Raw genomic sequence first — 20892 nt, 5'->3', positions numbered from 1 at the left:
GCCCTGCTTAGAAAGGTGGACTGTGCTCAACTGTCACTGAATGACCCCTGCTGACCCTCAAGCAAGCTCCTCCGCTTACTGCCAGCCTCCCCAGGACCATGGTGCCTGCGCTAGCCCGTGCCCTGTAGTCTTTAACCTGGTGCTCACCAACTGCTCAACATGAAAAGGCAGAGGACGAAGCCCTCACATCCTGGTGTTTCACACATTTTATTTCAGCATTCTGAACCTGCCCCAGAACCCAGAGGGAGGGCAGAGCTGTCACTGGGTCGCTAGGCTCCGTGGGCAACCCCTGGACATGCCTCACCTATCACGGAGGCCCTGACATGCTCCTTGGCTCTGGACCAAGGTCAAGCAGTGTCTGGCTCCCACAGTGCCTGACAGGAAGACCCAAGCAGTCAGCAACCTTGGTCAGATTCTAACTCTCACTCAGTTTGTGGCTTTTCACAAAGAAACCACTTAACTTCTTGACCTGACAAGCCAGGGGGAGCAGGAGAATGGCGGCTGGAAGTTAGCTTCTCCACATTATCTGAGTTCCACCCTAGAACCAGGAAGCTCTCCGAAGGGCAAGAGAGCTGGACACTGCCATCCTGGGACAGAGGCCTCCAAGATGCAGATGGAAGCTGGACACTGTCACAGAAGTTCCCAACTTACCCCGACCCAACAGGCAGCACAGCGGCGTGGGCACTGAAGTTCCCCATTGAGAAGACCTCAGGTGGCCTTGGTTCACAGCTCAGATTGACGCAGGGCAGCTTGGGGCCCGGCAGCCAGCTGCAGACACAGCTCAGCGGCTTAAGCGCTTGCTTTGCAAATGCTAGGCCCTGAGTTCGATCCCCAGTACCAGAAAAAAAAAAAAAAAAAAGAAAGTGGCCCTGCCACTTGCATGGGAAGGCTGCTGCCTTGGTCTGGGCAGGGCCTGCCAACTGTGAGCCGGACACAGCCTCATCTCACAGACAGAAACCTTTGGCTTCCTCCTGTCCACAGGAAATGGAAACCCGTGCAGCCTGTAAACAGGTCTGGGAGTCTGGGGTCCTAGTAGCAGCCACAGTGGCAGACACTAGCGACCCTATGAGCTCTCCATGCTGCTCTCTCACGGGAGAACATGCAAGGGCAAATCCGTTGACAGAAGCAGCCAGGCAGGTGGCCGGGCAGGCCCACACGGGGACTGCGTGCAGAGCAGCACAGGGCAGCACATGTGAGGCCTGATGCCATTTCCAGCGAGCCGCAGAGAGGACCAGGGCACAGCGCTCCCCCACGGGAGCCAGGAGGGCGTGCGGTGCGGGTACTGTGTGCGTCACAGGCCTCTGCGTGTGTCTGAAGGCACAAATTACTCACAAAATAACAAGATCCAACTGACAAGCACTCCGGAGACCGTCTGTCTGCAAGGGAGGGAGGAGTTCTGAGACCGGGGAGGGCCGCTCCCCACCTCCACCAGAGCCAGCAGAGGCCGCAGGGCCCTGTATCCAGACCACATCGCAGGTGACAGCAATGCGGCAACGAGGGCTGTGATAATTACGGCTCTTAGCTGATGATCGAGTAGAACAGACACTCAGACAAAACACATGACTGCACGGCACGGCTTTGCTGGATTTTATTCAGAGCTGGCCCTCGGGCTTCACCCCGGAGAGGACCAAAGCCTGCGACCCAGTGTAAACACCATCAGAGGCTCAAAAATAATCTTCCAATCTGTGCTGCGACCCGGATTTGGCACAATCACATCACATGTGGGCCGGAGGCAGGCATCTCATCGGGTGCCGGCTGGGCCACGCTCACTCTGTTCGCCCGCGGAGCCGTCACCTCCGAGTCACACGAAGAATGTGGTGTCACAGGGCCGTGCGCTGTCCAGAGAACAGCTGTCTCTGTACCTCACAGTTCAAGGGCGACTGGAGTCAGGTCCCCAGCAGATGGGGGCGCACGGAGGGGAGTGCACCAGGCACCCCAGGGACACCACTCCAGGCATGAGCTCACGCCATGGGACCCAAGGACAAGACCTGCTCTTAAATAAACTCTTCTGTTCATAAATAAACTCTGATTTTTTTTAGTGCACATTTACAGACCTGATCAATAAAAAGAAACTATATATATATATATTTTCCCTTAAAAAGAAAATGTAGAGACACAGAACACTACGGAGACCTCGTCCAGGGAGGGAGGAGCAAGCAGAGACAGGAGGCACACGAGACAGCCTAGCACACACACCAGCACACGAGCAGCTGTGGCGGCAGCGCGCGTTACTTGAACTCCAGTAGGTTGCAGTCGATCTTATAGTACACGTAGGGGTAGTACTCCTGCTGGCTCAGGTTCAGGCCGGGAATGTCCACCGGGGCCTGCGGAACAACAGAGACTCAGCTGTGGGCACGGCTGCAGGGGTGCAAGCGCGGCACCAGGCCCCTGCCCGCACGGAGCAAAGGGCCAATGCCCCTGGGGCACCCGGTGCCCAAGCCTCACTCGGCCGGGCCGTGAGGCCATGTGGGCACACCTGAGCCCAGGTCCTGCGCACCTTGCTGCTTAGATGACTGGCTCCTGGCACCCCAGCCTCTCGAGACACCACAGGAGCCAGTGCACCCTCCACACGTGTCATCTGATACTGTGCCTTGCCTTCCTTTTCCTCCATCAAGAAAAAACAATTTTTTTTTTTTTGTCTTTTTCCTTTTTATCGGTACCGGCGATCGAACTCACGACTGCCTGCTCGCAAGGCAGGTGCTTATGCCGCTGAGCTAAATCTCCAGCCCCAAGAAAAACCAGTTTTTAAAGATTCTAATCAACGCACATGTGAGATTCTAGTGTCAGAAAGGGAAAAAAATCAGCAAGATGTGGAAAATGAAATACATAAAAGCCCACAAGTTTAAATAACAGCAATTTTAAAAATAGATCCTGTTTATAGCTGATTTAAAAGAAACCTCTTTAGAAAAATGTTGCCTTTGAAGCATTGGCAGACGATGGTCATCCCTCACCAGTCTCCAGTCCCCTCACCTGCAGCCACACAGTGGACACCCAGCCAGGGATGCTTAAGAGCTTCCTGCTGCGCTCCTGACAGACCAGGACCAAAACTGGGCCAGGCGGCAGGATGCATGCGAACGCTCCTTCTGGTCCATCCACTGGCGGCCCCCGCACCCCCACGACACTCACGTCAATGATGGCGGCCGCACTGCTGTCCAGGTGCTTGTAGAGCTCATGCAGCACCTCCCGCAGCTTCTTCATGGTTTTCTTGTTGGGCTGCAGCAGCATCGCCTGGAAGTTCACGGGCAGACCATACCTGGGCGGACAGACAGGCGTCGTCACAGAGCAGCACACTGTCCCCAGGGTCACAGGCTGCCCCTCTGTGGTGCCCGGTGCTGGGGGCCCCGCTGGTCCACACCACACTGCACTTCTCTCTGCTGACTTGAGTCCCTACTGGTGAACACGCTCAGGAAGCAAGGCCTCCCGGAAGGCCAGCGGACGCCTCCATAACACACATGGGGCCACACCGGCTCTGAAGCGTGGAGACACGTGAGCACGGTGCGCCTGGCTACCAGCGTATTGCTTCTGAGAGCCAGATCTCGCCGTATGGTGAGATCTTAGTGTGACACGCCTTTCTCCCAAGCGAACCCAAACCACAGTTACCTTCGGAAGGCGATGCACACCCAGTGACCCCATAGGACTTGCACGGGCAGAGGAGCACCTGGCACCCAGGAGGCCACGGCCACTGCAACGCACTCCCCATGCAGCATGGTACACTGGGCACAGAGGTAATGCTGGACCCGAGAGACCACCCCAGGTTTGGTATTCACCACTCGTCTACTGTTAAGAGTGGACACCTTCTAATTACAGCTTCCAGCCAAGCCCCCCGACGGGCCCCCTGAGACACTGCTGCTGCCCACGTACCTCCCGCCCCCCGTCTCCGCACGGCGCCCGGGCACCTCCTAGCTGCTCTGAAGGTCCCACCCCAGTCACCACCTCCCTCAACAGACCTCGCTCACCAGAGCCAGCGGCTATGGCAACACCGACCCCATCTGTCCCCTGAGCCCAGGACATGGCAGGGGCACCCCACAGCTCTCCCTCCCTGCCCGATGCTCTCTCCGAGCCAACATCCTCCCCTCCCTGGACTGCGGGAAGGCTGCCGAGGAGTCTCCAACAGCCTCACCTGAGAACAGACTCCACGAAGACTCTCAAAGCTTTCACATGAATCCACGCAATGAACGCTTCACTGAAATTCACTTTCAGCCACCGCACGAGTGGTCCCTTTAAGAAGAAACAAGACACACATCAGGTCGCAGGGAGGGCAAGCTGTCCAGCCCACGGCTGCTGATAGCCAGGAGAACCCACACACAGGGACGTGGGCAGTCGCGGCGCCGATACCATCACCCTGGGTATCGGACCCTCATCTCACAGCCCGGCCTAGAGAACAGTCGGTCAGTCACGGACGCTAGAAAGAGCTGCACCAACTCACTAACACAGAAAAGACACTCACTTTTACCAAAGTAGTTTAAACTGGTGCAGAATGGTTTAAACAGGTGTCTGGGGTTTGAAAACCAAAATACAAAGGTCTAAATTTACTATAAAACACTTAATACACCTACACAAAATTCAACTGAAAAATAACTTCTTGGGAACAAAGACAAAACAGCCATGAAGATCAGTGCCTGATCGCCCCGACTCTTACTTTTCTCGTCTGGGTCTCTAAGCCTCTTCCTGGCCTAAATTTGCAATGATTCCAGCACTTGGCCTTCGGGCTGGCTATCTGCCAGGGGAGTGGGGCACTGAACCCAGGGCCTCCGCACTGAGCTGCACCCTCAGTTCCTTCCTTTCACTGAGTCGCCAAGTTGCCCAGGTTAGACTCAAACTTGTGATCCTCCTGCCTCAGCCTACCAGAATATGGCACCATGCCTGCTTTAAAACATTCAATATGATTAAATACCTTTTCCTAAGAAATCTCTCACATTCCAAAGAAATGCACTATCAGCTAACATCTGGAGAGCATTACGGGGCTCACTGTGATGTACCGACCAATTAATTCAAGCAAAAAGGATAATAAAACTAAGGGAAATATCTGGCCAAAATCTCCCTTCTGTGAACAGGTTCCCTATCCTCCCTAGCAAGGTGGTCACCCAGGACAGCCCCCGCTCAGGGACAGTTTCTCCCACTGGTGACACGGACTTGGCCTGCAAGATACCTGGATGCTTTCAGCAGAAGCCACCTTTCTGCTCCCCTTGTGCCCCATCATATGGGCCCCTGCCTCTCTACACCCCGCCTGGAAGACAGCAGGGTCCCCATCCCCGGGATGCGCCCGCTCTCACCAGGGCAAAGGCGAATCCCTTCACCAGAAGACTAAGCCCCAGAGAAAATGAACTTTCTTACTGTGGAGAGTCCTTCTCTCCAAGGACAGTCGCCAGACTCCTGCAGGAGGAGCACTCCCTCCCTGGCTAAGTATCCTGAGAACCACGTACAGCACTAAGCTTGTTTAGAAGAAATGCACTTGGAGGACTCAACAGAAAAGGAACCAAATATCCCAAAGCAAAACCGGACTTGTGTTCTCAGTCAGAGAAGCAGTTTCTCTATCGTGGGCTCAGCGCAGGGGCGGGGCCAGACACCTACAAACTGCTTCTTCTTGTCGGTAGAAAGCCGGGTCATCTCCTCCTTGTCTGCCTTCATCTCCACCTCGTTGTACTGGAAGTCGCGCACGATGAATCTGGGTTTGGGAGAGAACAAGCTGTCCACACCACTGACAGAGCTCCTGCGGTGCGGGAACGGAGGGGAAGGAGACTCACTTGTGCTCCCTGGCTTTGTGCCGGAAGTCGTCGACGGCCTTCCTGAACAGGGTGACATTGCAGAGGTAGCTGTCCTGGTCCTCCGAGAGCACGCTAGGGGACAAGGAAAAGCCTGTTTCCAACATGGGCCCTGGCACTGCTTCCCCATCCGAGGGCGGACGCGGGAGGAGAAAGCCAGGGACAGCAGGGAGGAAGGACAGCCGTGGCCAAGCCCCCAGCATGCTTGCCACACAGCCCTCTGCTCCAGTTCAAAGGCCACTCGCCGTTTACTCTCCAGGCTGAGGCTTTGGTGCTGATGCCTCCGTACCCTGTATCACCCCATGAACCAGCACAGAGAATCATAAGACTTGAACTGAGTGAGCATGGGAACGTGGGGTGCAGACTTCTCAGGCACATGCCCTGCTTCATGGAGCCCGTGCACCCCCTCTCCCGCCTCTGACTTTGCAACTCACAGCTGGCCAGGGCCCCGGGCGCCGCCGTGTGATGGGGTCATGTTGGAGTCTAGGCTCCACGACCTCACCCAGAAGCCCTTTCCAGACGTGGGTGCCATGGACTGCGCCCTGCAGAAAGGTGAGCGTGGCCAGGGAACAGCCGCTCCTGGAGGACGGGCTGCTCGGCTCCTGAAATGTTCGATTTTGCTTCCCAGGCTTCCACCGGCTCAGGGGACAGAGCCCTGCTGACAGGCTTCCTGCTCTGCTTTTCCACATTCCAGGCACCTCTGAGGTTTGTGACTTTTCAGAAACAGCTTTACTGAGGTATGGCCAACCAATCCCACAACGGCTGGGAGGACACAGCCACGTAGGACGCGGCAGTGTACCAGCGCCACAAACTACACCTACTGAGGCCAAGTGCCCTGGGCCTCTGTGGTTACCATTTTGTTTTCATTTACAATGAGGATTCCTGAAATGAAGTCAGTTTCATAAATCTGCAGGAGTGCTTGTAGGATTTAAAGATACTTTGGTTTGGGGGGAATTTTTCATTTGTTCATGTTGGTACCAGGAATTGATGTCAGGACCTCACGCTTACCATCAGGCGCTGTGCAGCTGAGCTACATCCCTGGAGCCCTCCCCCTTTTCTTTGTGACTCAGGGTCTCACTTCTGAGTGCTGGGATGCCAGGCATGCACAGAGGCACATCATCCCAACACTTGGGAGGCTGAGGTGGGGAATTGCCATGAGTTCAAGGCCAGCCTTTAATCTACATAGCCAGACCCTGTCTCAAAAACAAAAACAAAAAAAGTCCATAAAAGCCCCCTCGCTTGCCTTCTCTGTCCCCAGGAAAAGTATTCTCAAGCTCAGGAGGCACAGCCATGCATCCTCAGCATGCAGCCACCTCCTGATCTTCTCAGGGTGGTCTCCCAAGGACCCTCTGGGCGCAGACACACGGGGTACAGCACTTTCTCCAAGAAAAAGTCATGTAGTGGTGGCAGAGCACAGGGGAAGGTGTCCTGGAGGAGCTCTGGTCCCAGCCCTGCCACCTTGACTTAAGACACCAGATGCTGTGGAACCCACTTACCCGCCAGGGCCCTCACCTATGCGACCAAGAATGCTCCCCGGGACTGCACTCCGCACTGTGGGTCACGCCTGGGAGTGGTGAGGGCTTCTTTTTACCAGGCCATATCAATGGGGGTCAGCACAGCACTCACCTTGGTGGTCCCTTGGGACACTCTTTTGCTAGACACCCTGAGGACTCAGTCATGTGGTGGGCAGCCCACCAGAGACCCAGGATCTGGCCCTGGCCCTGCCACAAGCAATGCATGACATGCTGGGCCAACAGCTCCCCTTGTACAACTCAGCTTCCTGTCTATAAACTCATGGGTCCCTGGCCTGGGCCATGTCCCTTCCTGGTCTCAGATCATGACACCCCAAGTTAATGCAACTCAGTGATGAGGTAAAATGATGCCTCTGGAATTACACATTTACCACAAAGCAGAGACGTCTGGGGCGCAGGTGGCTTTGCGAAGGTCACCACTTACTTGCTCGACCTGGGCACCACCATGTCAACCAGCGTCTCGTACTGCTTGATCCAGTCATTGTGGTTCAACCTGCAGGAAAGGCAGAGTAGGGAGCACCGGGGATCAGGCTGCTTCCTGCCGCACCCTGGAAAAGCCAGGGGGCGAACAGGACTGGGGCCACAGTAAACTAAAGCATCACTACTTCAGACATGCCACGTGACCAGCCTGACACCCGGCACGTGCAGGGAGGGAACGAAGCCACGGTGACCGTACAGGTTTCCCAGCTCTCTGGCAGGTGAGTGTGAGGCTGAGGGCAAATTAAAATCAGTCACTGCTGGTCATGGCCAATGTGAAGGGCTGAGGAAAACCCTATTCACAGCAAGCATGGAGAGGCGGTCACAAGGCAGAGGCCCTGGCACAACAGCCTTTTCCGCACGGCATGGGCCCACAGCTGTGTGTAAGGTACCAAATAAACAGCACCAGGCTCACAGGCCGACCAGAGTGGTGCAGTGCAGTGTGCAAGGTGCACAGGCAGCCCTGGTACGGCCAGGACATGCAGAGGACTGAGGAAGGCTTCAATTTTAAACCTAAGTTCTAAGGAGAGGCTGCCTGAGACCAGCGTCACTAAAGGCGATCTTCCTATATGGTGAAGTATACAGGCATGCAGAAACGTGCAATAAAAACCAATGTCCCGAAACAACTGAAAAATGAGGTGACCACAGCACCAACCTGCGGGGTCAGACCTGCAGCTTCACACCCCTCTCCTTGGGAAAGGGAGACCTAGGCGCCTGCATGCACCATGGCCGGGACCCCTGGAGCTGTGTCCCTCCCTGCTTGTCCTCCGGGCTGTGCCCGGAGCCACAGTGCCATGAAGTGGATCCTAGAGGGAGGGCCTGGTGGGAAGCTCTGGAAGGCCTGCAACCAGGGCAGCACACAGCACACAGCACCGCAGCACCGCAGCAAGCCCGCGTGGGGAGGCCTGGCTCTGCTCGCACGTGGCCCCTGCCTTTGCCTCTATTTGCTTCGTGGTTTCTCCAGCCGGAGCTGCACGGACACCAGGAGACGCAGCAGAGACAGAGACTGTATGGCAGCAAAGCCCAAAACACGGACAGTCCAGCTCACAAATGCTTTTTCTCAGGCCCTTGACAGAAAATAATCTGCTCACCCTGATCAAATCCATTCTTTGTCTCTATAGGGCTTTAAATCACATCAATTAGTCATAGAAATTTTCCAAAAAATCAAAAGACTTTCCAATTCTGAAAAACCTAAAATTTGTTTTTTAAAAATCCCACTAATTTTGGGCTGGGCATGATGGTGCATGCCTATAATCCCAGCACTTGGGGGGCTGAGGCAAGAGGATTGCCATGAGTTCGAGGCCAGCTGGGCTACACAGTGAAACCCTGTCTTCAAAAAAAAGAAAAAAAAAAAAACCCCAAACACCAATTTGGCACTTTTTGTCAATGAACCAACTCCGCCTATCTCAAGTTGTAACTGAGCCTCCACCAGCAGTTACGAGCCGAGTCCTGCTGTGTACACAACACACAAGGACACGGTGCTGACGGGCCATGTTCCTCCGGCACATGGATGTTTTCTGGAAAACATCCACCACAGCACCAGACGCTGACATTCGCCTTGACTTTTACCAGGGAATATACGTACTTGGGAACCACCACCAGCAAGGTGACGAGATACTCAGAGTCGAGGACAAAGTCGTCCTTCTTCACGATTTCCGCCAGACTGCGAGTCAGCAGACTTCCTCTGTGGAGTAAGGAGCAGAGCACTAGAATTATGTGGCAGTCACCCAGGCACAGAGAGGACCAGGCATCGCCACACACACGGAAAACATGTCTCAAGGGGCTCTGTGCAGGTCACGCTTCTGCTGCCCCCCAGCCGAAGCAGCACCCCTCCTCGGCCTGCCCCTCGCGTCCACCTCTGTGCCTGCTGTAATCACGAACTCTCGCTGACCATCCTGAGACAGGCCACTGATCAGACCGAGACTCAAGTGGATGTCCTTGTAATTATGGAGTTACGCCATCTAAGCATCGCCCTTGGTTTCCCACGGCTCCTGGCATGGGTCACTGAGCCCACTAATCAGCTTTTTCTTCCCCGCCAGGGTGCAGCCTCCCCAGAGGACAGCAGCAAAGTTCTGGGCCACTCCTGGTCACGTGTGCAAACCTCAAGGGCGACGTGCTGAGGTTGTGCATGACACACCCCCGAGACAGACACAGCAGGGGCAGAGCCTGAGCCTGCCCAGTCTACACCCACATCGATGCTCTGCAGGGACCCTCGCCCCTCAGCCTGGACAATTCATGGCAGAAACACACCGAATGTATCAAGGGATAGATCATGACTCAGTTCACTGCTGCTATCTATGAAATAATAAATCAGCCTGGCCTGCTTTCATCTGAACCCTGTAAACGTACAGAATGGCCTTTCTCCAGCACACTAAAGCAGTGCCCTGCAATTCCACAAGCGGCACAAGTTGCATCGGCACTCAGCCAACGCCTCTCGCTCAGGGTGCGCCCCACGCCGCTCAGCACCCACAACACCCCAGTGCTCACGCATTCTTTCGCTCCAGGTTCTGAAGATTCCCCTTCAGGTTGTTGTATGCAGATGCGCGGGATTTCAGGTCGTTATCAATCTGTGTTACTCCCTTTGAAACACAAAATGGATAAAAACATGCACGATTTTCCAAAGTCAGCCTCCATTAAATAATTAAAGCTGCTGAACATTAACATCTACAAACAATACCACTAGCTGGGACCACTAGGCAGGGAGTGGTGGCACACGCCTGTAATCCCAGCCCCTGGGAGGCAGAGGCAGGAGGATCACTGCAAGTTCAAGACCAGCCTGAACTGCACGATGAGACCCTGTCTCAAAAAGACAAAAACAAACGAACCCCACTAGTTGCTGACATAGAATGTCCTATTGTCTAAAAGTTTATTAACGGATCACTTCCACATGAACATTTCTAGTAATGCTTTAGCCCGCGTGCATTACCACTGTTATTACTATGTTGCAGAACTTCCTTCAGGGGCTGTGGGGCTCAGGGTGCCAAGCATGCCGTCTACAGCCGCTCTGGACATCTCGGCCTCCCCATGGCAGCAGCTGGCCCCACAACATGACTGCCACTTTACTTTTTAATCACCTCAGCAGGCTGTAGGCCGCTGGGTTTGAAGATGCCTACCTAAATCCACAAAGATCGAAGTTTAATTTCCAAACAGAACTAAATTACGGAGTTTTCACTATCATAAATTTCATTCCTATTACACAGAACACTTTCTCAAAGAAATTACAATTGTAAATGAATTTATAAGTGTTAAAAAGCTGCTTTATTTTCCAAGAGAACTGAAACAACTACGTAGGGAGAAAGCACGAACTTTAAGTGATGTGTGAAGGCCTGGCTTGGACTCGGCGCTCCCATGGCACCAGCGTTAAGGGCCCTGCACCCACACCCACAGCCACAGCCACAGCCACAGCCACACCTGAGACCGTGTCCTCATCCACAATCCCAGCAGCACAAAGCAGACTGAGTCCTGCTCAAGGATCCAAGCAAACAAGGATCAGTCACAGCAAAAGCTTGAGCACCGCTCTGCAACCTCAGGATACTCATTGCCTTTAAATAGTATGATGCAAGCCCAGGTGTGGGGACGCACATCCGTAATCCCAGCACACAGGAAGCTGAGGCAGGAGAAGCACTGCCTGAGCTACACAGTGAACTCAAAGCCGGCCTAAACTACAGTGAGACCCTGTCTCAAAAAAAAAAAAAAAAAAATACTCTGCGATGATGTCTGTGAACTAGCGACTCCTTTCCATTTAACTAATGTCACTAGAAATGAAGGAAATCTGTCCAATAACTTAAACCTCTCCAGCAGCTACCCCGCCGGGGTGTCAGCAGGTATTAGGGAGTCCTGTCTGTTTGTCTCATTACACTTTGTTGAGATTTTTATGCTCTGTCTCAAGTTTGAAGACTTTTTCCTTTTCTTATAGTACAAGGACTGAACCCAGGGTCTTCCCACTGAGCCACATCCCCAGCCCATCTTTTTACTTCTTATTTTGAGGTAGGGTTTTTTATGTCATTAAATTGTCCAGGCTGGGCTTGGACTTGTGGTCCTCCTGCCTCAGCCTCCCAGAGTGCTGGAACTCTAGGTGTATACGACCATGTAAGGACTTTTTAGTTTTAAAAAAAACTACCAAGTGAGACCCTGTCTCATAAAAAAAAAAAAAAAAAACTAAATGAGGGCCCTTATTAGCTTGGTGTGTACATGGATGGGTTTTGGGGCCCCTGCTCCCTGAAAATGCACCCAAAACCCCAAGACCTCAGCGCACAGGGTCAGTGCTCAACAGTCAGGTCAGACACCACAAATACTGTCTGAGTAAGTACGTACTCATTCTCAGCCTGGTGACTCTGATCACCAATGCAGGTAACTCATATCTTTCCCACATTTCAATTTCCCATTTTTGCCTGATCTAAGGTAGCCTGAATGTGTGTACAAATAATAACTATAGAGTTTTAAAGTTTCTTATTGGAATACTGATACAATACTTAAGTTAGCCATGTAAATACATACGACCCAACTCAGAAATCTACACATGAAAACCTCACACTCCCCCTAACTCTAGTAACAGCTAACTCCTTGAACGTCTAAAGGTGGGGTAGGAGGGGTGACCTCCTGCTGTGACAAATACCTAAAAAGCATTTCACAGCTAAGTCATACACAAACAGAGCCGGTCTGAATCAGTGTGTCCCACCTGTCTCGATGTTTCTCTTACCTTGGCAATTATTTCAGAAATATTTTTCAGGGACTGCTTGATCGGATACTTGGCCATATCCCACTGGAACCTCGTGATGTAAGTAACCAAGTCAACTGAAATAAGGGAATAAATTCACCACTGAGCAGAAGCAATACTTTTTGTTTGTTTGTTTGTTTTTTGGGGGGGGGGTTGCACAGCAATAATTTTTAATGCCAAAACTAACAGCAAAGCCATTGCTTCTAAAGAGTCCTGGTTAAGTAAATGTGGAACAATATTAAGGAACATGGAGTAACAAGAATGCGTGCCCTGTCACCTCTCCTAGTGGCTTTATATATAACGAAGCTTCTTCTAACGAGATGAGTTAATACACGGGATACCTATGTTGTACTCTAAGAAAATAGCTTCGTTATATGTGTATTATAGCAAACCTGTATAGGGGCTTACTAAATGTGTTTGTTTTATCCTTTTTCCCTAACTGATATGTTAAGTGACCTAACTGATATGTTGAGCAACACTCTCCCCTGTAAAAAATTGCAAGAATCTCACCTAATTGATATGTTAACCATTGTTGCCCTCTACAAACTACAGAAGCTGTGCTAAAACAAGCTAACAAGGGTTGTTAATCACTGCTAGGCGCCTCTATTCTCCACTAAAGAGCTAAGGAAAACTAGAATGGCAATTAATTTACATTTGTTTAAAGTAACCTGCTTGTGTGCAGAGAGATTTGCATGTGAGTTTAACCCTTTACCCTGACCTTGACACATTACCGCCGTTTTCTGTTCTGTATGGCGCCTTATTGCCTCCCTCTCCCCTCACCTATCTATCTAGGCCATAAAGAATCTGGGTTTCTGGTGACCTCCCCCCGCCCCCGACCCGGTGATGATCTGTCGTAAAATGAGCCTGCCCCAATGTTAAGAACTGCTTAGCTTAAAGAAATTACCGGGTAATACTATGGCCCAAACCCCAATCGGTGCTTTCCTTTTGTTCTGTATGCATCAAATGAGTTAGATATCAGGTCTTTGTAAAACTTAAGTTCCAGCGTCTCATAACTCGTGACCCCTTCGCACTCACTAGCGAAGACAAGCTGTCCTGAGATAATTAACTCTCCACTTTCTTCTCCAAATATTGCTGCAGACGTGCCACTCTGAGATAATGTCAGTCTGCAAGATGGGAGTAATTTAAAAAAACACCAGGAACTCCCGAGATTGTCAGAGCTAAGTGGACAGCAATACAGTTTCCAGACTCGGGTCAACAAGTTTGATGGCTCTGCAGGTTTCTTTGTTTCTCTCCCCCCGCCCTTTCCTCCAGCCCCTTTTTAAAGTCCTCCCTTCAGCTTCTGGGGGACAGTCTCCAAATTGGCTCCCGGAGACTGGTCGCCAGGCCTGGAAATAAAGCCTTTGCCACTAAATTTTCGGTCTCTTGCCTCCTTGGATTTTATACCGGGGCCCAAGTTATAACACCTATATGCTCACGATATGCTTTATTATAGGAAGAAAGGCAAAGACTTCTTCTAACTATTTCTGTGATAATTTGATTTGACATTGTTTACTTTTTTTTCTCCAACAATGTCCTCAAACTGAAAATGAACTCTTCTATGAACACGCAGCAGTGACTTTCTACTCTTTAGCAATCTTCAAAATGTGGACCTTTCACTTTCAAATGGAGAGGAAAAAAAGTAAAACCAAAGGACACGACTAGGAAGTCCCTGAAGCTTCGTACTCAAAACAACTTCAGCCTTCACGCCCAACAGGACCAAGACCAGAAGCCCAACAGTCAAGTGCAACAAAGCCAAATGACAGCAGCGACGCCTACTGACGCCTCTCTTAGTTCTCCCTACACGACCCCAGTGAGCCAAAAGCACAGCTACTTCAGCACGCAGTTTAGACCCACTGCCCACCCAAATCCTCAGCGCTATTCCATCGGCCAGACTGACTGCTCTAGTCTCCGAAATACCTCCATCAGTAAAGGTGACGTAAGTTAACATATCTACCTTCTGTTCTAACAGAAACAGTACGCAGTTACACCAGGATCCCTACTGTAACAAGAATCAAAATAAATTACTATATTTTAACCGATTAAATATCTATTGAACATCTATTATTTTCAAGGAGAAAAAGTGAGATTAGAAGAACACTGGATTTTAATAAACTGGTCTTACAGGCAATACCTTACAGGGAGAACATAAGGGCTACTTTCTACAGCACTAAAGAAGGATCTACTTTACAATGAAGCAAAAGCATTAAAAAACAAGTCTAAGTAAAAACCACGACTACAGGCTCAAAGTCTTCTTTGGAAGCCATCACCACAGAGCAGACTGTGCAGACGTCAGCCCCTGGCTACGGAGAGGACACTGGGAAACTGGCCTGTGAACGTGACATTTCAGAGCCTCGGCTAACACAAGCCTGTGCACTGTGTGATAAGCGCCAGCATTTACGGGTATCTCCCTGGAGACTGACTCAAGAGCAGGGTGCAACTGGCAATGTCACCTAACTCAGAACAGCAACTGTACTTCAGGGGCTTTCTTCTGTCCTCACCGTCCCCATTTACAGACTGCTTTCTTCCTGCCTCGCTCTGGGGCCAGGTCACTCACCGGGGAGGTGGTAGCCTGGACCGCGGCCCTCACTTACCTCCATTGGCCAGAAGGTTCTCCTGCACTTTATCTCTGCTGTCCTCCAAGACGTCAGCCATGTACTGAGCCACCTTCTTAACCACCCTGCAGAGGAAAAACAGACGAAACCATCACCACCATTCTCAGGAAAACAGACCAACATTCCAGGCTGCCAGTGGACACAGCACAGAAGGACATGACCTTGATTCCATTCTAACTGAGGAGAAATGGCTCTCACCTTCTGCCTAACACCACGAGGATAACGAGGGCTAAGGTAAAGAGCCCAGGATAACAGGGGCCCGAGAGGTGCACATGGAGCTGCAGGCAAAGACCTTGGGAGCAGAGCAGCAGGCGTGACGTGTGGAAAACTCGCAACGGCTGTGCCACTGACTGCGTGCCAGACCTGTACTGTGCTTGGCAGGAAGAGCAGGCGGGCAGCAGCACAGGGAAGCTCGCATGACACTGGAGAGCCCTACACACTGCATGCTCCAGAGGAGCCACGCTACAGCAGCAAGCCGAGAAAAAACCGCACGAGCTCTCCAAGTCAGATCTTTCATTTTCAATCTCAGAGAAGACCACAAGGAGCGACGAAAATAAGGGACTCGGCCAAAGGGGCGGGGCCAGCTGAGGCGGGGCCTCATGACACCGCATGGCTCCCCATGGCTTCTCTACCCAGCCCTGCCTCTCATCCTGACACACTCAAACTCACACCCATGCCAGGCGTGGTGGCGCACATCTGTAACCCCAGCACTTGGGAGGCAGAGGCAGGAGGATCATGAGATCCAGGCCAGGCTGGGCTACAGAGTGAGTTTCAAAAACTTAAAAAAAAAAAAAAAAGATTTCTAGATCACCTCAAAATAACCTGTTCTTATGATTAGGCTTTTGACAAAGTATAAACTATAACTCCACACCCCATCATGCTCAGGCTTCAAAAGCTCGAACATCTGAGTCATGAACCTGTCACATGTCATTCCAAGGCCAGACAAAGCCTGCTAAGTTTCTCAGTCCTTCAGACAGACTGAGGACGGGTACAGGGCAATATGATGCACAGGCGGCCAAGTACACCCACACTTGCCCTGAACACCTCCCAGATGCCTCTCATACAATCTCTGCAAATGCTCGACCATGCTAAGGACGGTGTCAACAACTCCAAGACCATCCTTCAGCCTTCGGGAGGGGAGCAAGGCCCACACATCCCCAGCCTCCTAGTTCCCACCTCGTTCTCCTCTCAGCGTCTCTCTGGCAGTCAGGACCCAAAGCTTAAGTACAGAGCAGGTACCAGGGTGCCCACCCAGGGAGGGCAGCCACCGGGAAGGCAACTCGGGGCTCCTCAGCACTCTCCTTAAAAACACTTGCAGGCCTTGCATGCACAAGGCCCTGGGTTCAACAACCAGCACCAAACCACAAGAAGAGGAAGAGAAGCGAACCCTATGATCAAGGAATCCAAACACTACCCTTCCCATCAGCTCAATCTTTGAGTATATCATCAATAGTTATTCTAGTATCACAATTCACCATACCTGCTCTATTATATGAATGCATGAATTGTAATCCCCCAAAGCAACTGTTCTTTTCCCTACTCCATTCTAATGTCAAAGCACCTGCGTCTCATGAAGCTTTTACTCTTGACTAATCTGTAAAACTGTCTTCTACAAGGGGTTTCTTGCCTCCCATTAAAAAATTTCTCTAGCTGAACGTGGTAGCTCATGACTGTAATCTCAACACTTGGGAGGCTGAAGCAGGACAAGTGTCAAAAGTTCAAGCCCAGTACAGGCTACATGTGAGTTCAAGATCCTGTCTCAAAAAAGGGGAAAAAAAGACAACCAGGGATGTATCTCAGTGCAAAAGCACTGAGAAAAAGTGATCGCCAGATATGGCAGTGCACACCTGTGACCACAGCCTTCAAAAGGCTGAGGCAGGAGAATCACTGAAGTCTGAGGCCAGCCTGGGCTACAGAGTGAGTTGAAGATTAGCTTCCACTGCGCTGAGAGAGGCTGTCTCAAAAAACCAACCAACCAAAAAAGTGATGACTCCACATAAATTGAAAAAAATACCTGCAAGTCGTGGCTGTTAAGGGACTTATATCAGAATATGGAAAGAATGTTTCTAACTCAATAATGAAAGACAAATAAACCAATTAAATGGGCAAAGGATCAAAGAGCCATTCCTCACATCCCATGGCTGTATGAAAATGTGGTACTTTAAGCAGGTGAGATGCACAGTATGTAAACCTTAGCTCAGTAGAGGTATTAAAGAGTATTTCTCATGTCTCAAATGTGCATTTCACTGTACACATACCGTACCTTCATAAAATGGATTTACAAAGAAAAAAGCTTTACTTCCTAGATCGATCAGAGGTATGTCGGTAGGGGGCTGACCACACGTGCAGGCAGCTGGTGACAGGCAAGTTCCTTACCCTTCCACAAACGCGTCCAGTTTAGCCAGCTCGTCCGACAAGCCTACCAAGACATCCAGTGTGCCGACCTGCAAGAGAGGGGACCACTGAGTCACAGCACGCTCACTCCTTAATCCACATGAAGATACAACTCAAGGGCCCACACTCTGAAGTCCCCCTGTTTTATTTCATCCTCTGTCGTCTGGCCCAACGCTGTTTACCAGACATTTCAAATCCCATTCCTGCATGCCAGCTAATCCTCTAATTACTCCTACAGGCGCCACCAAGGACACGAAGGCTTGTCACAGCAGGCCTGGGCCCAGTCTGGGCAGGGACAGCTGATCAGCCTGGTTCTCACTCAGAACAGAGGGCAGAGCCCAGAGGTGGGCACCGGAGACTCCATAGTTGAATTTGTACACAATGTGTACAAACAACCACCTTCTGAAAGAATGTCCTGTTCAAAAAATCCCTAACTCCAGATCATACTGGTGGCTTTGAGCACATCAGTGCCTGCCGTGGCCAGCTAGCAAAATACAAGCATCACTGACCTCCACAGTTTACAGCAGTTCAGCTTCGTGCTGGGGGCCCGCTTCTCACTGAGGCTGCTGGGTAACGGGCCTTCCATGCATTAAACAGAGCAGCTGGACTGCATGGTGGGATCAGGTCTGGCCAGCAAGATTAGGTAGGTGGCCTGGCTGACCCTGACAGTGTTGCCAGGATACACACAGAAAAATGTACTCACTGGACTTTTTAAAAATTGTATTCTTAAGATTTTTCCTTTCGCTCTTCCGGTGTCATGGCGTCAACTGCAGCTGAGTTAGTTAGAAATACAAGCAACTGACTTCTGGGAAAACATGGCGGACAGATAGCAGCAGCTACCGAGGCTCTCTGAGAGACCCAGCTTAGAATCCAGGAACGGTGCGGAGTGAGGAATCCTAAGCAAGAGGAGATATTCCCTGCTGACCTAAGAATGAACTGGGCTGAGAGAAACCAACTGGGAATACAATCCTGGTGCTATAACAGGAACAGATAAAGCCTCATCGAGGAAGCTGGAGCCCACTCCATTGGAAGATGCAATTTGGGTCTCCTGCCGCCGCTGCGTCTGAATCAGCTCGGCAGGGAGAGAGATTCGCGAAAGCTCTGAGAATGGGAATCGGTGAACAGTTGAGAGCAGGACGGGTGGGGAGCCATGCATCGACCTGCGGAGAGTGAAGGAAACTGGTGGGACTCTTTCACGGTCTAGGAGGCTCCAACAGAGGACATTCTGGGACCAGTGCCAGAACAGGGCACTATAGTGACCTCAGTCACATATCCCCCTCTCAAGCGGGATTGATGAGCAGTGCCTAGCCTACGTGACGCTGCTGGCTGAGACCCAGTAGGCTAGCACAACCCAGGTCCCAGCGCCTGGAGGTGCACCCTAGCAGTGAAGCCTTCGGTAGGTTGACCTGGAGGGGCAGGCCTAGCAGAGGCTGCCCAGTTCATAACTCCCTGATGTGCTGCAGTGGGAGGGAACACCTAGCTGGCACAATTCACACAGACTGTGGAAGCTGGGCCTCCTATATATGCTTGTATTTAAGGAACAAAGAATAAGGGAAGAGGGAGCAATAAGAAAGGCTCCTTGGCCCCCAATCCTGAGAAACAGGCAATTGCAGACACAGCACAGATAGACATAAAGCGCTATCTCCAGAGCCTCATAGATGAGTTCAGGAATGAAGTTATTAATGACCTGAAGCAAGACATAAGCAGAATAGTTAGAGAAATGCTAAGCACTACCCAAGAAAAAACAGATGGTGGAATGGAAGAACAGAAAAAAAGGGGAGAAGAGAAAACATAGAATACATGAGGCAGGTTCAAAGAGATTACCAGGAAACTAAAAACTCTATTGAAAGCTGGCATAACAGCTTGAAAGAAACTAAGGATAGATTATCTGAACTGAAGGGCAGATTTGTAATATGGGAGCATGAAATCAAAAACTTCTTAAAAATAACAAAGAAACAAACAGCAATAATACAAAGACTAGAAGATGATAAGAGGATCTATAACTTAAGAATAAAGAACATAAAAAAAGAGGTAGGGACACAAACAAATGAACTACAAAAGCTACTCGCAGAAATAATCCAGGAGAATTTTCCTGATTTAGCAAAAAGTAAAAATATTCAGATGTATGAAGCATACAGGACCCCAGCCACCTACAACCCAAACAGAGCTACACCCAGGAATATAATAATCAAATACCAGAAATCCAATATAAGAACAGAATATTAAAAGCCATGAGAGACAAGAAACAGATCACTTACAAGGGAACACCCATCAGAATTACAGCAGACTTCTCGGCACAAACCATCAAATCACGAAAAGTGTGGGGGAAAATAATTCAAGCTTTGAAAGATAATAACCTCCATCCAAGATTGATATATCCTGCACAACTATCCCTGGAAATTGATGGAAAAAACAAGGTGCTTCCAGGATAAAGAGGAACTAGGGGAATTTGCAACCACCAATTCAACCCTACAGAGAATACTGCAGGATATTCTAAAAAAAGAAAAATACGAAGAATCCAGAAATAGTGGCAGAAAGGCCACAATGAATGGAGCAGAAAACAAAATGAAGAAGACAAACTGACAACTAATGACAGAAAAAGAGCTCAACAGAAATGAGGCAGAGAAGAATGGATGATAGGAACAGCTATTTTGGAGAAAACGACGTCATAATAGGTAGTGCTGATTTGGTATCATCTTATTTTGAAGTCCCATCAAGCTTTTGTTTTTCTGTCCCCATAAGTCTTAACATGTTGTATCTTATTGGATTTTATTATATGTGATAGTATAAACAAAAACTTTTATAGACAAGGAGATTATACAGAAACCATTGTTCATTTTCTGTTAGTTGATTCTAAATACCCTGTAATACTGTCATTTTCTTGAATGGTTTTACATTGTTTTGATATATTTGATGCTACAGTATACGAAGTTATACTCAAAGATTTCAAGGAAAGAGACAATATGGTAACTACTTTTATGTCGGGATAAAAAATAGCAGGATATATTATAGTAACCCACTTTGACTTTCCATTATCTTGATTTAAAGCCCTGTATTGCTCTCACCATCTTGTTGTGACTGATGTTCCCCTATTCTGTTTTGCTTTATAGTACCAGGTTCGAAAGTTTAGGCAACAGCGTAAAGATAGTGGGATTCATTATGACACCCATTCTGGTTGACTATTATCTACTTTTGAAGACCTGTAATGTCTCCAATGTTTTGGTTCTGTTGGTTTCGTTCTTTACTGTTTTGTTCAATTTTATTATAACTGATGATATAGGCAATTCTATTGGAGATAGCGGGAGGCATTATGGTAACCATTGTTGATCACCTTGTATTAAGTTTTTACATTATCTATTATGTCCACCCTTTTTATTTGACCGACTCTGTTCTGTTAT

The 20892-nt window shown here is 50.0% G+C and overlaps 1 protein-coding gene across 4 annotated transcripts in view; it reads right to left on the bottom strand.

The window, feature by feature from the left end:
* Nucleotides 1–1564: 1564 nt before the first annotated feature.
* Atp6v1c1 (ATPase H+ transporting V1 subunit C1) overlaps nucleotides 1565–20892 on the bottom strand; it is a 33873-nt gene continuing 14545 nt past the window's right edge. For 3 of the 4 annotated variants that reach the window (XM_003480095.5, XM_013143953.3, XM_013143950.2), the window contains 11 exons: nucleotides 17477–17544; nucleotides 15080–15165; nucleotides 12471–12565; nucleotides 10259–10350; nucleotides 9357–9455; nucleotides 7719–7787; nucleotides 5745–5837; nucleotides 5572–5665; nucleotides 4121–4218; nucleotides 3127–3253; nucleotides 1565–2324 (listed from right to left, as the gene is read on the bottom strand). In XM_003480095.5, the coding sequence (XP_003480143.1) occupies nucleotides 2229–2324; nucleotides 3127–3253; nucleotides 4121–4218; nucleotides 5572–5665; nucleotides 5745–5837; nucleotides 7719–7787; nucleotides 9357–9455; nucleotides 10259–10350; nucleotides 12471–12565; nucleotides 15080–15165; nucleotides 17477–17544 (1017 nt within the window). In that variant the 3' untranslated portion in view covers nucleotides 1565–2228. The remainder of the gene's footprint in view (nucleotides 2325–3126; nucleotides 3254–4120; nucleotides 4219–5571; nucleotides 5666–5744; nucleotides 5838–7718; nucleotides 7788–9356; nucleotides 9456–10258; nucleotides 10351–12470; nucleotides 12566–15079; nucleotides 15166–17476; nucleotides 17545–20892) is intronic. The other variant, XM_013143952.2, reaches the window with a different exon arrangement.

Source organism: Cavia porcellus, unplaced genomic scaffold (assembly GCF_034190915.1).
Source record: "Cavia porcellus strain 051 isolate PalLab524CR breed Dunkin Hartley unplaced genomic scaffold, mCavPor4.1 scaffold_10, whole genome shotgun sequence".
In the NCBI taxonomy this organism is placed as follows: Eukaryota; Metazoa; Chordata; class Mammalia; order Rodentia; family Caviidae; genus Cavia; species Cavia porcellus.
Note: the sequence above shows the minus strand (reverse complement) of the source record. Positions and strands in the feature narration are given on the sequence as shown.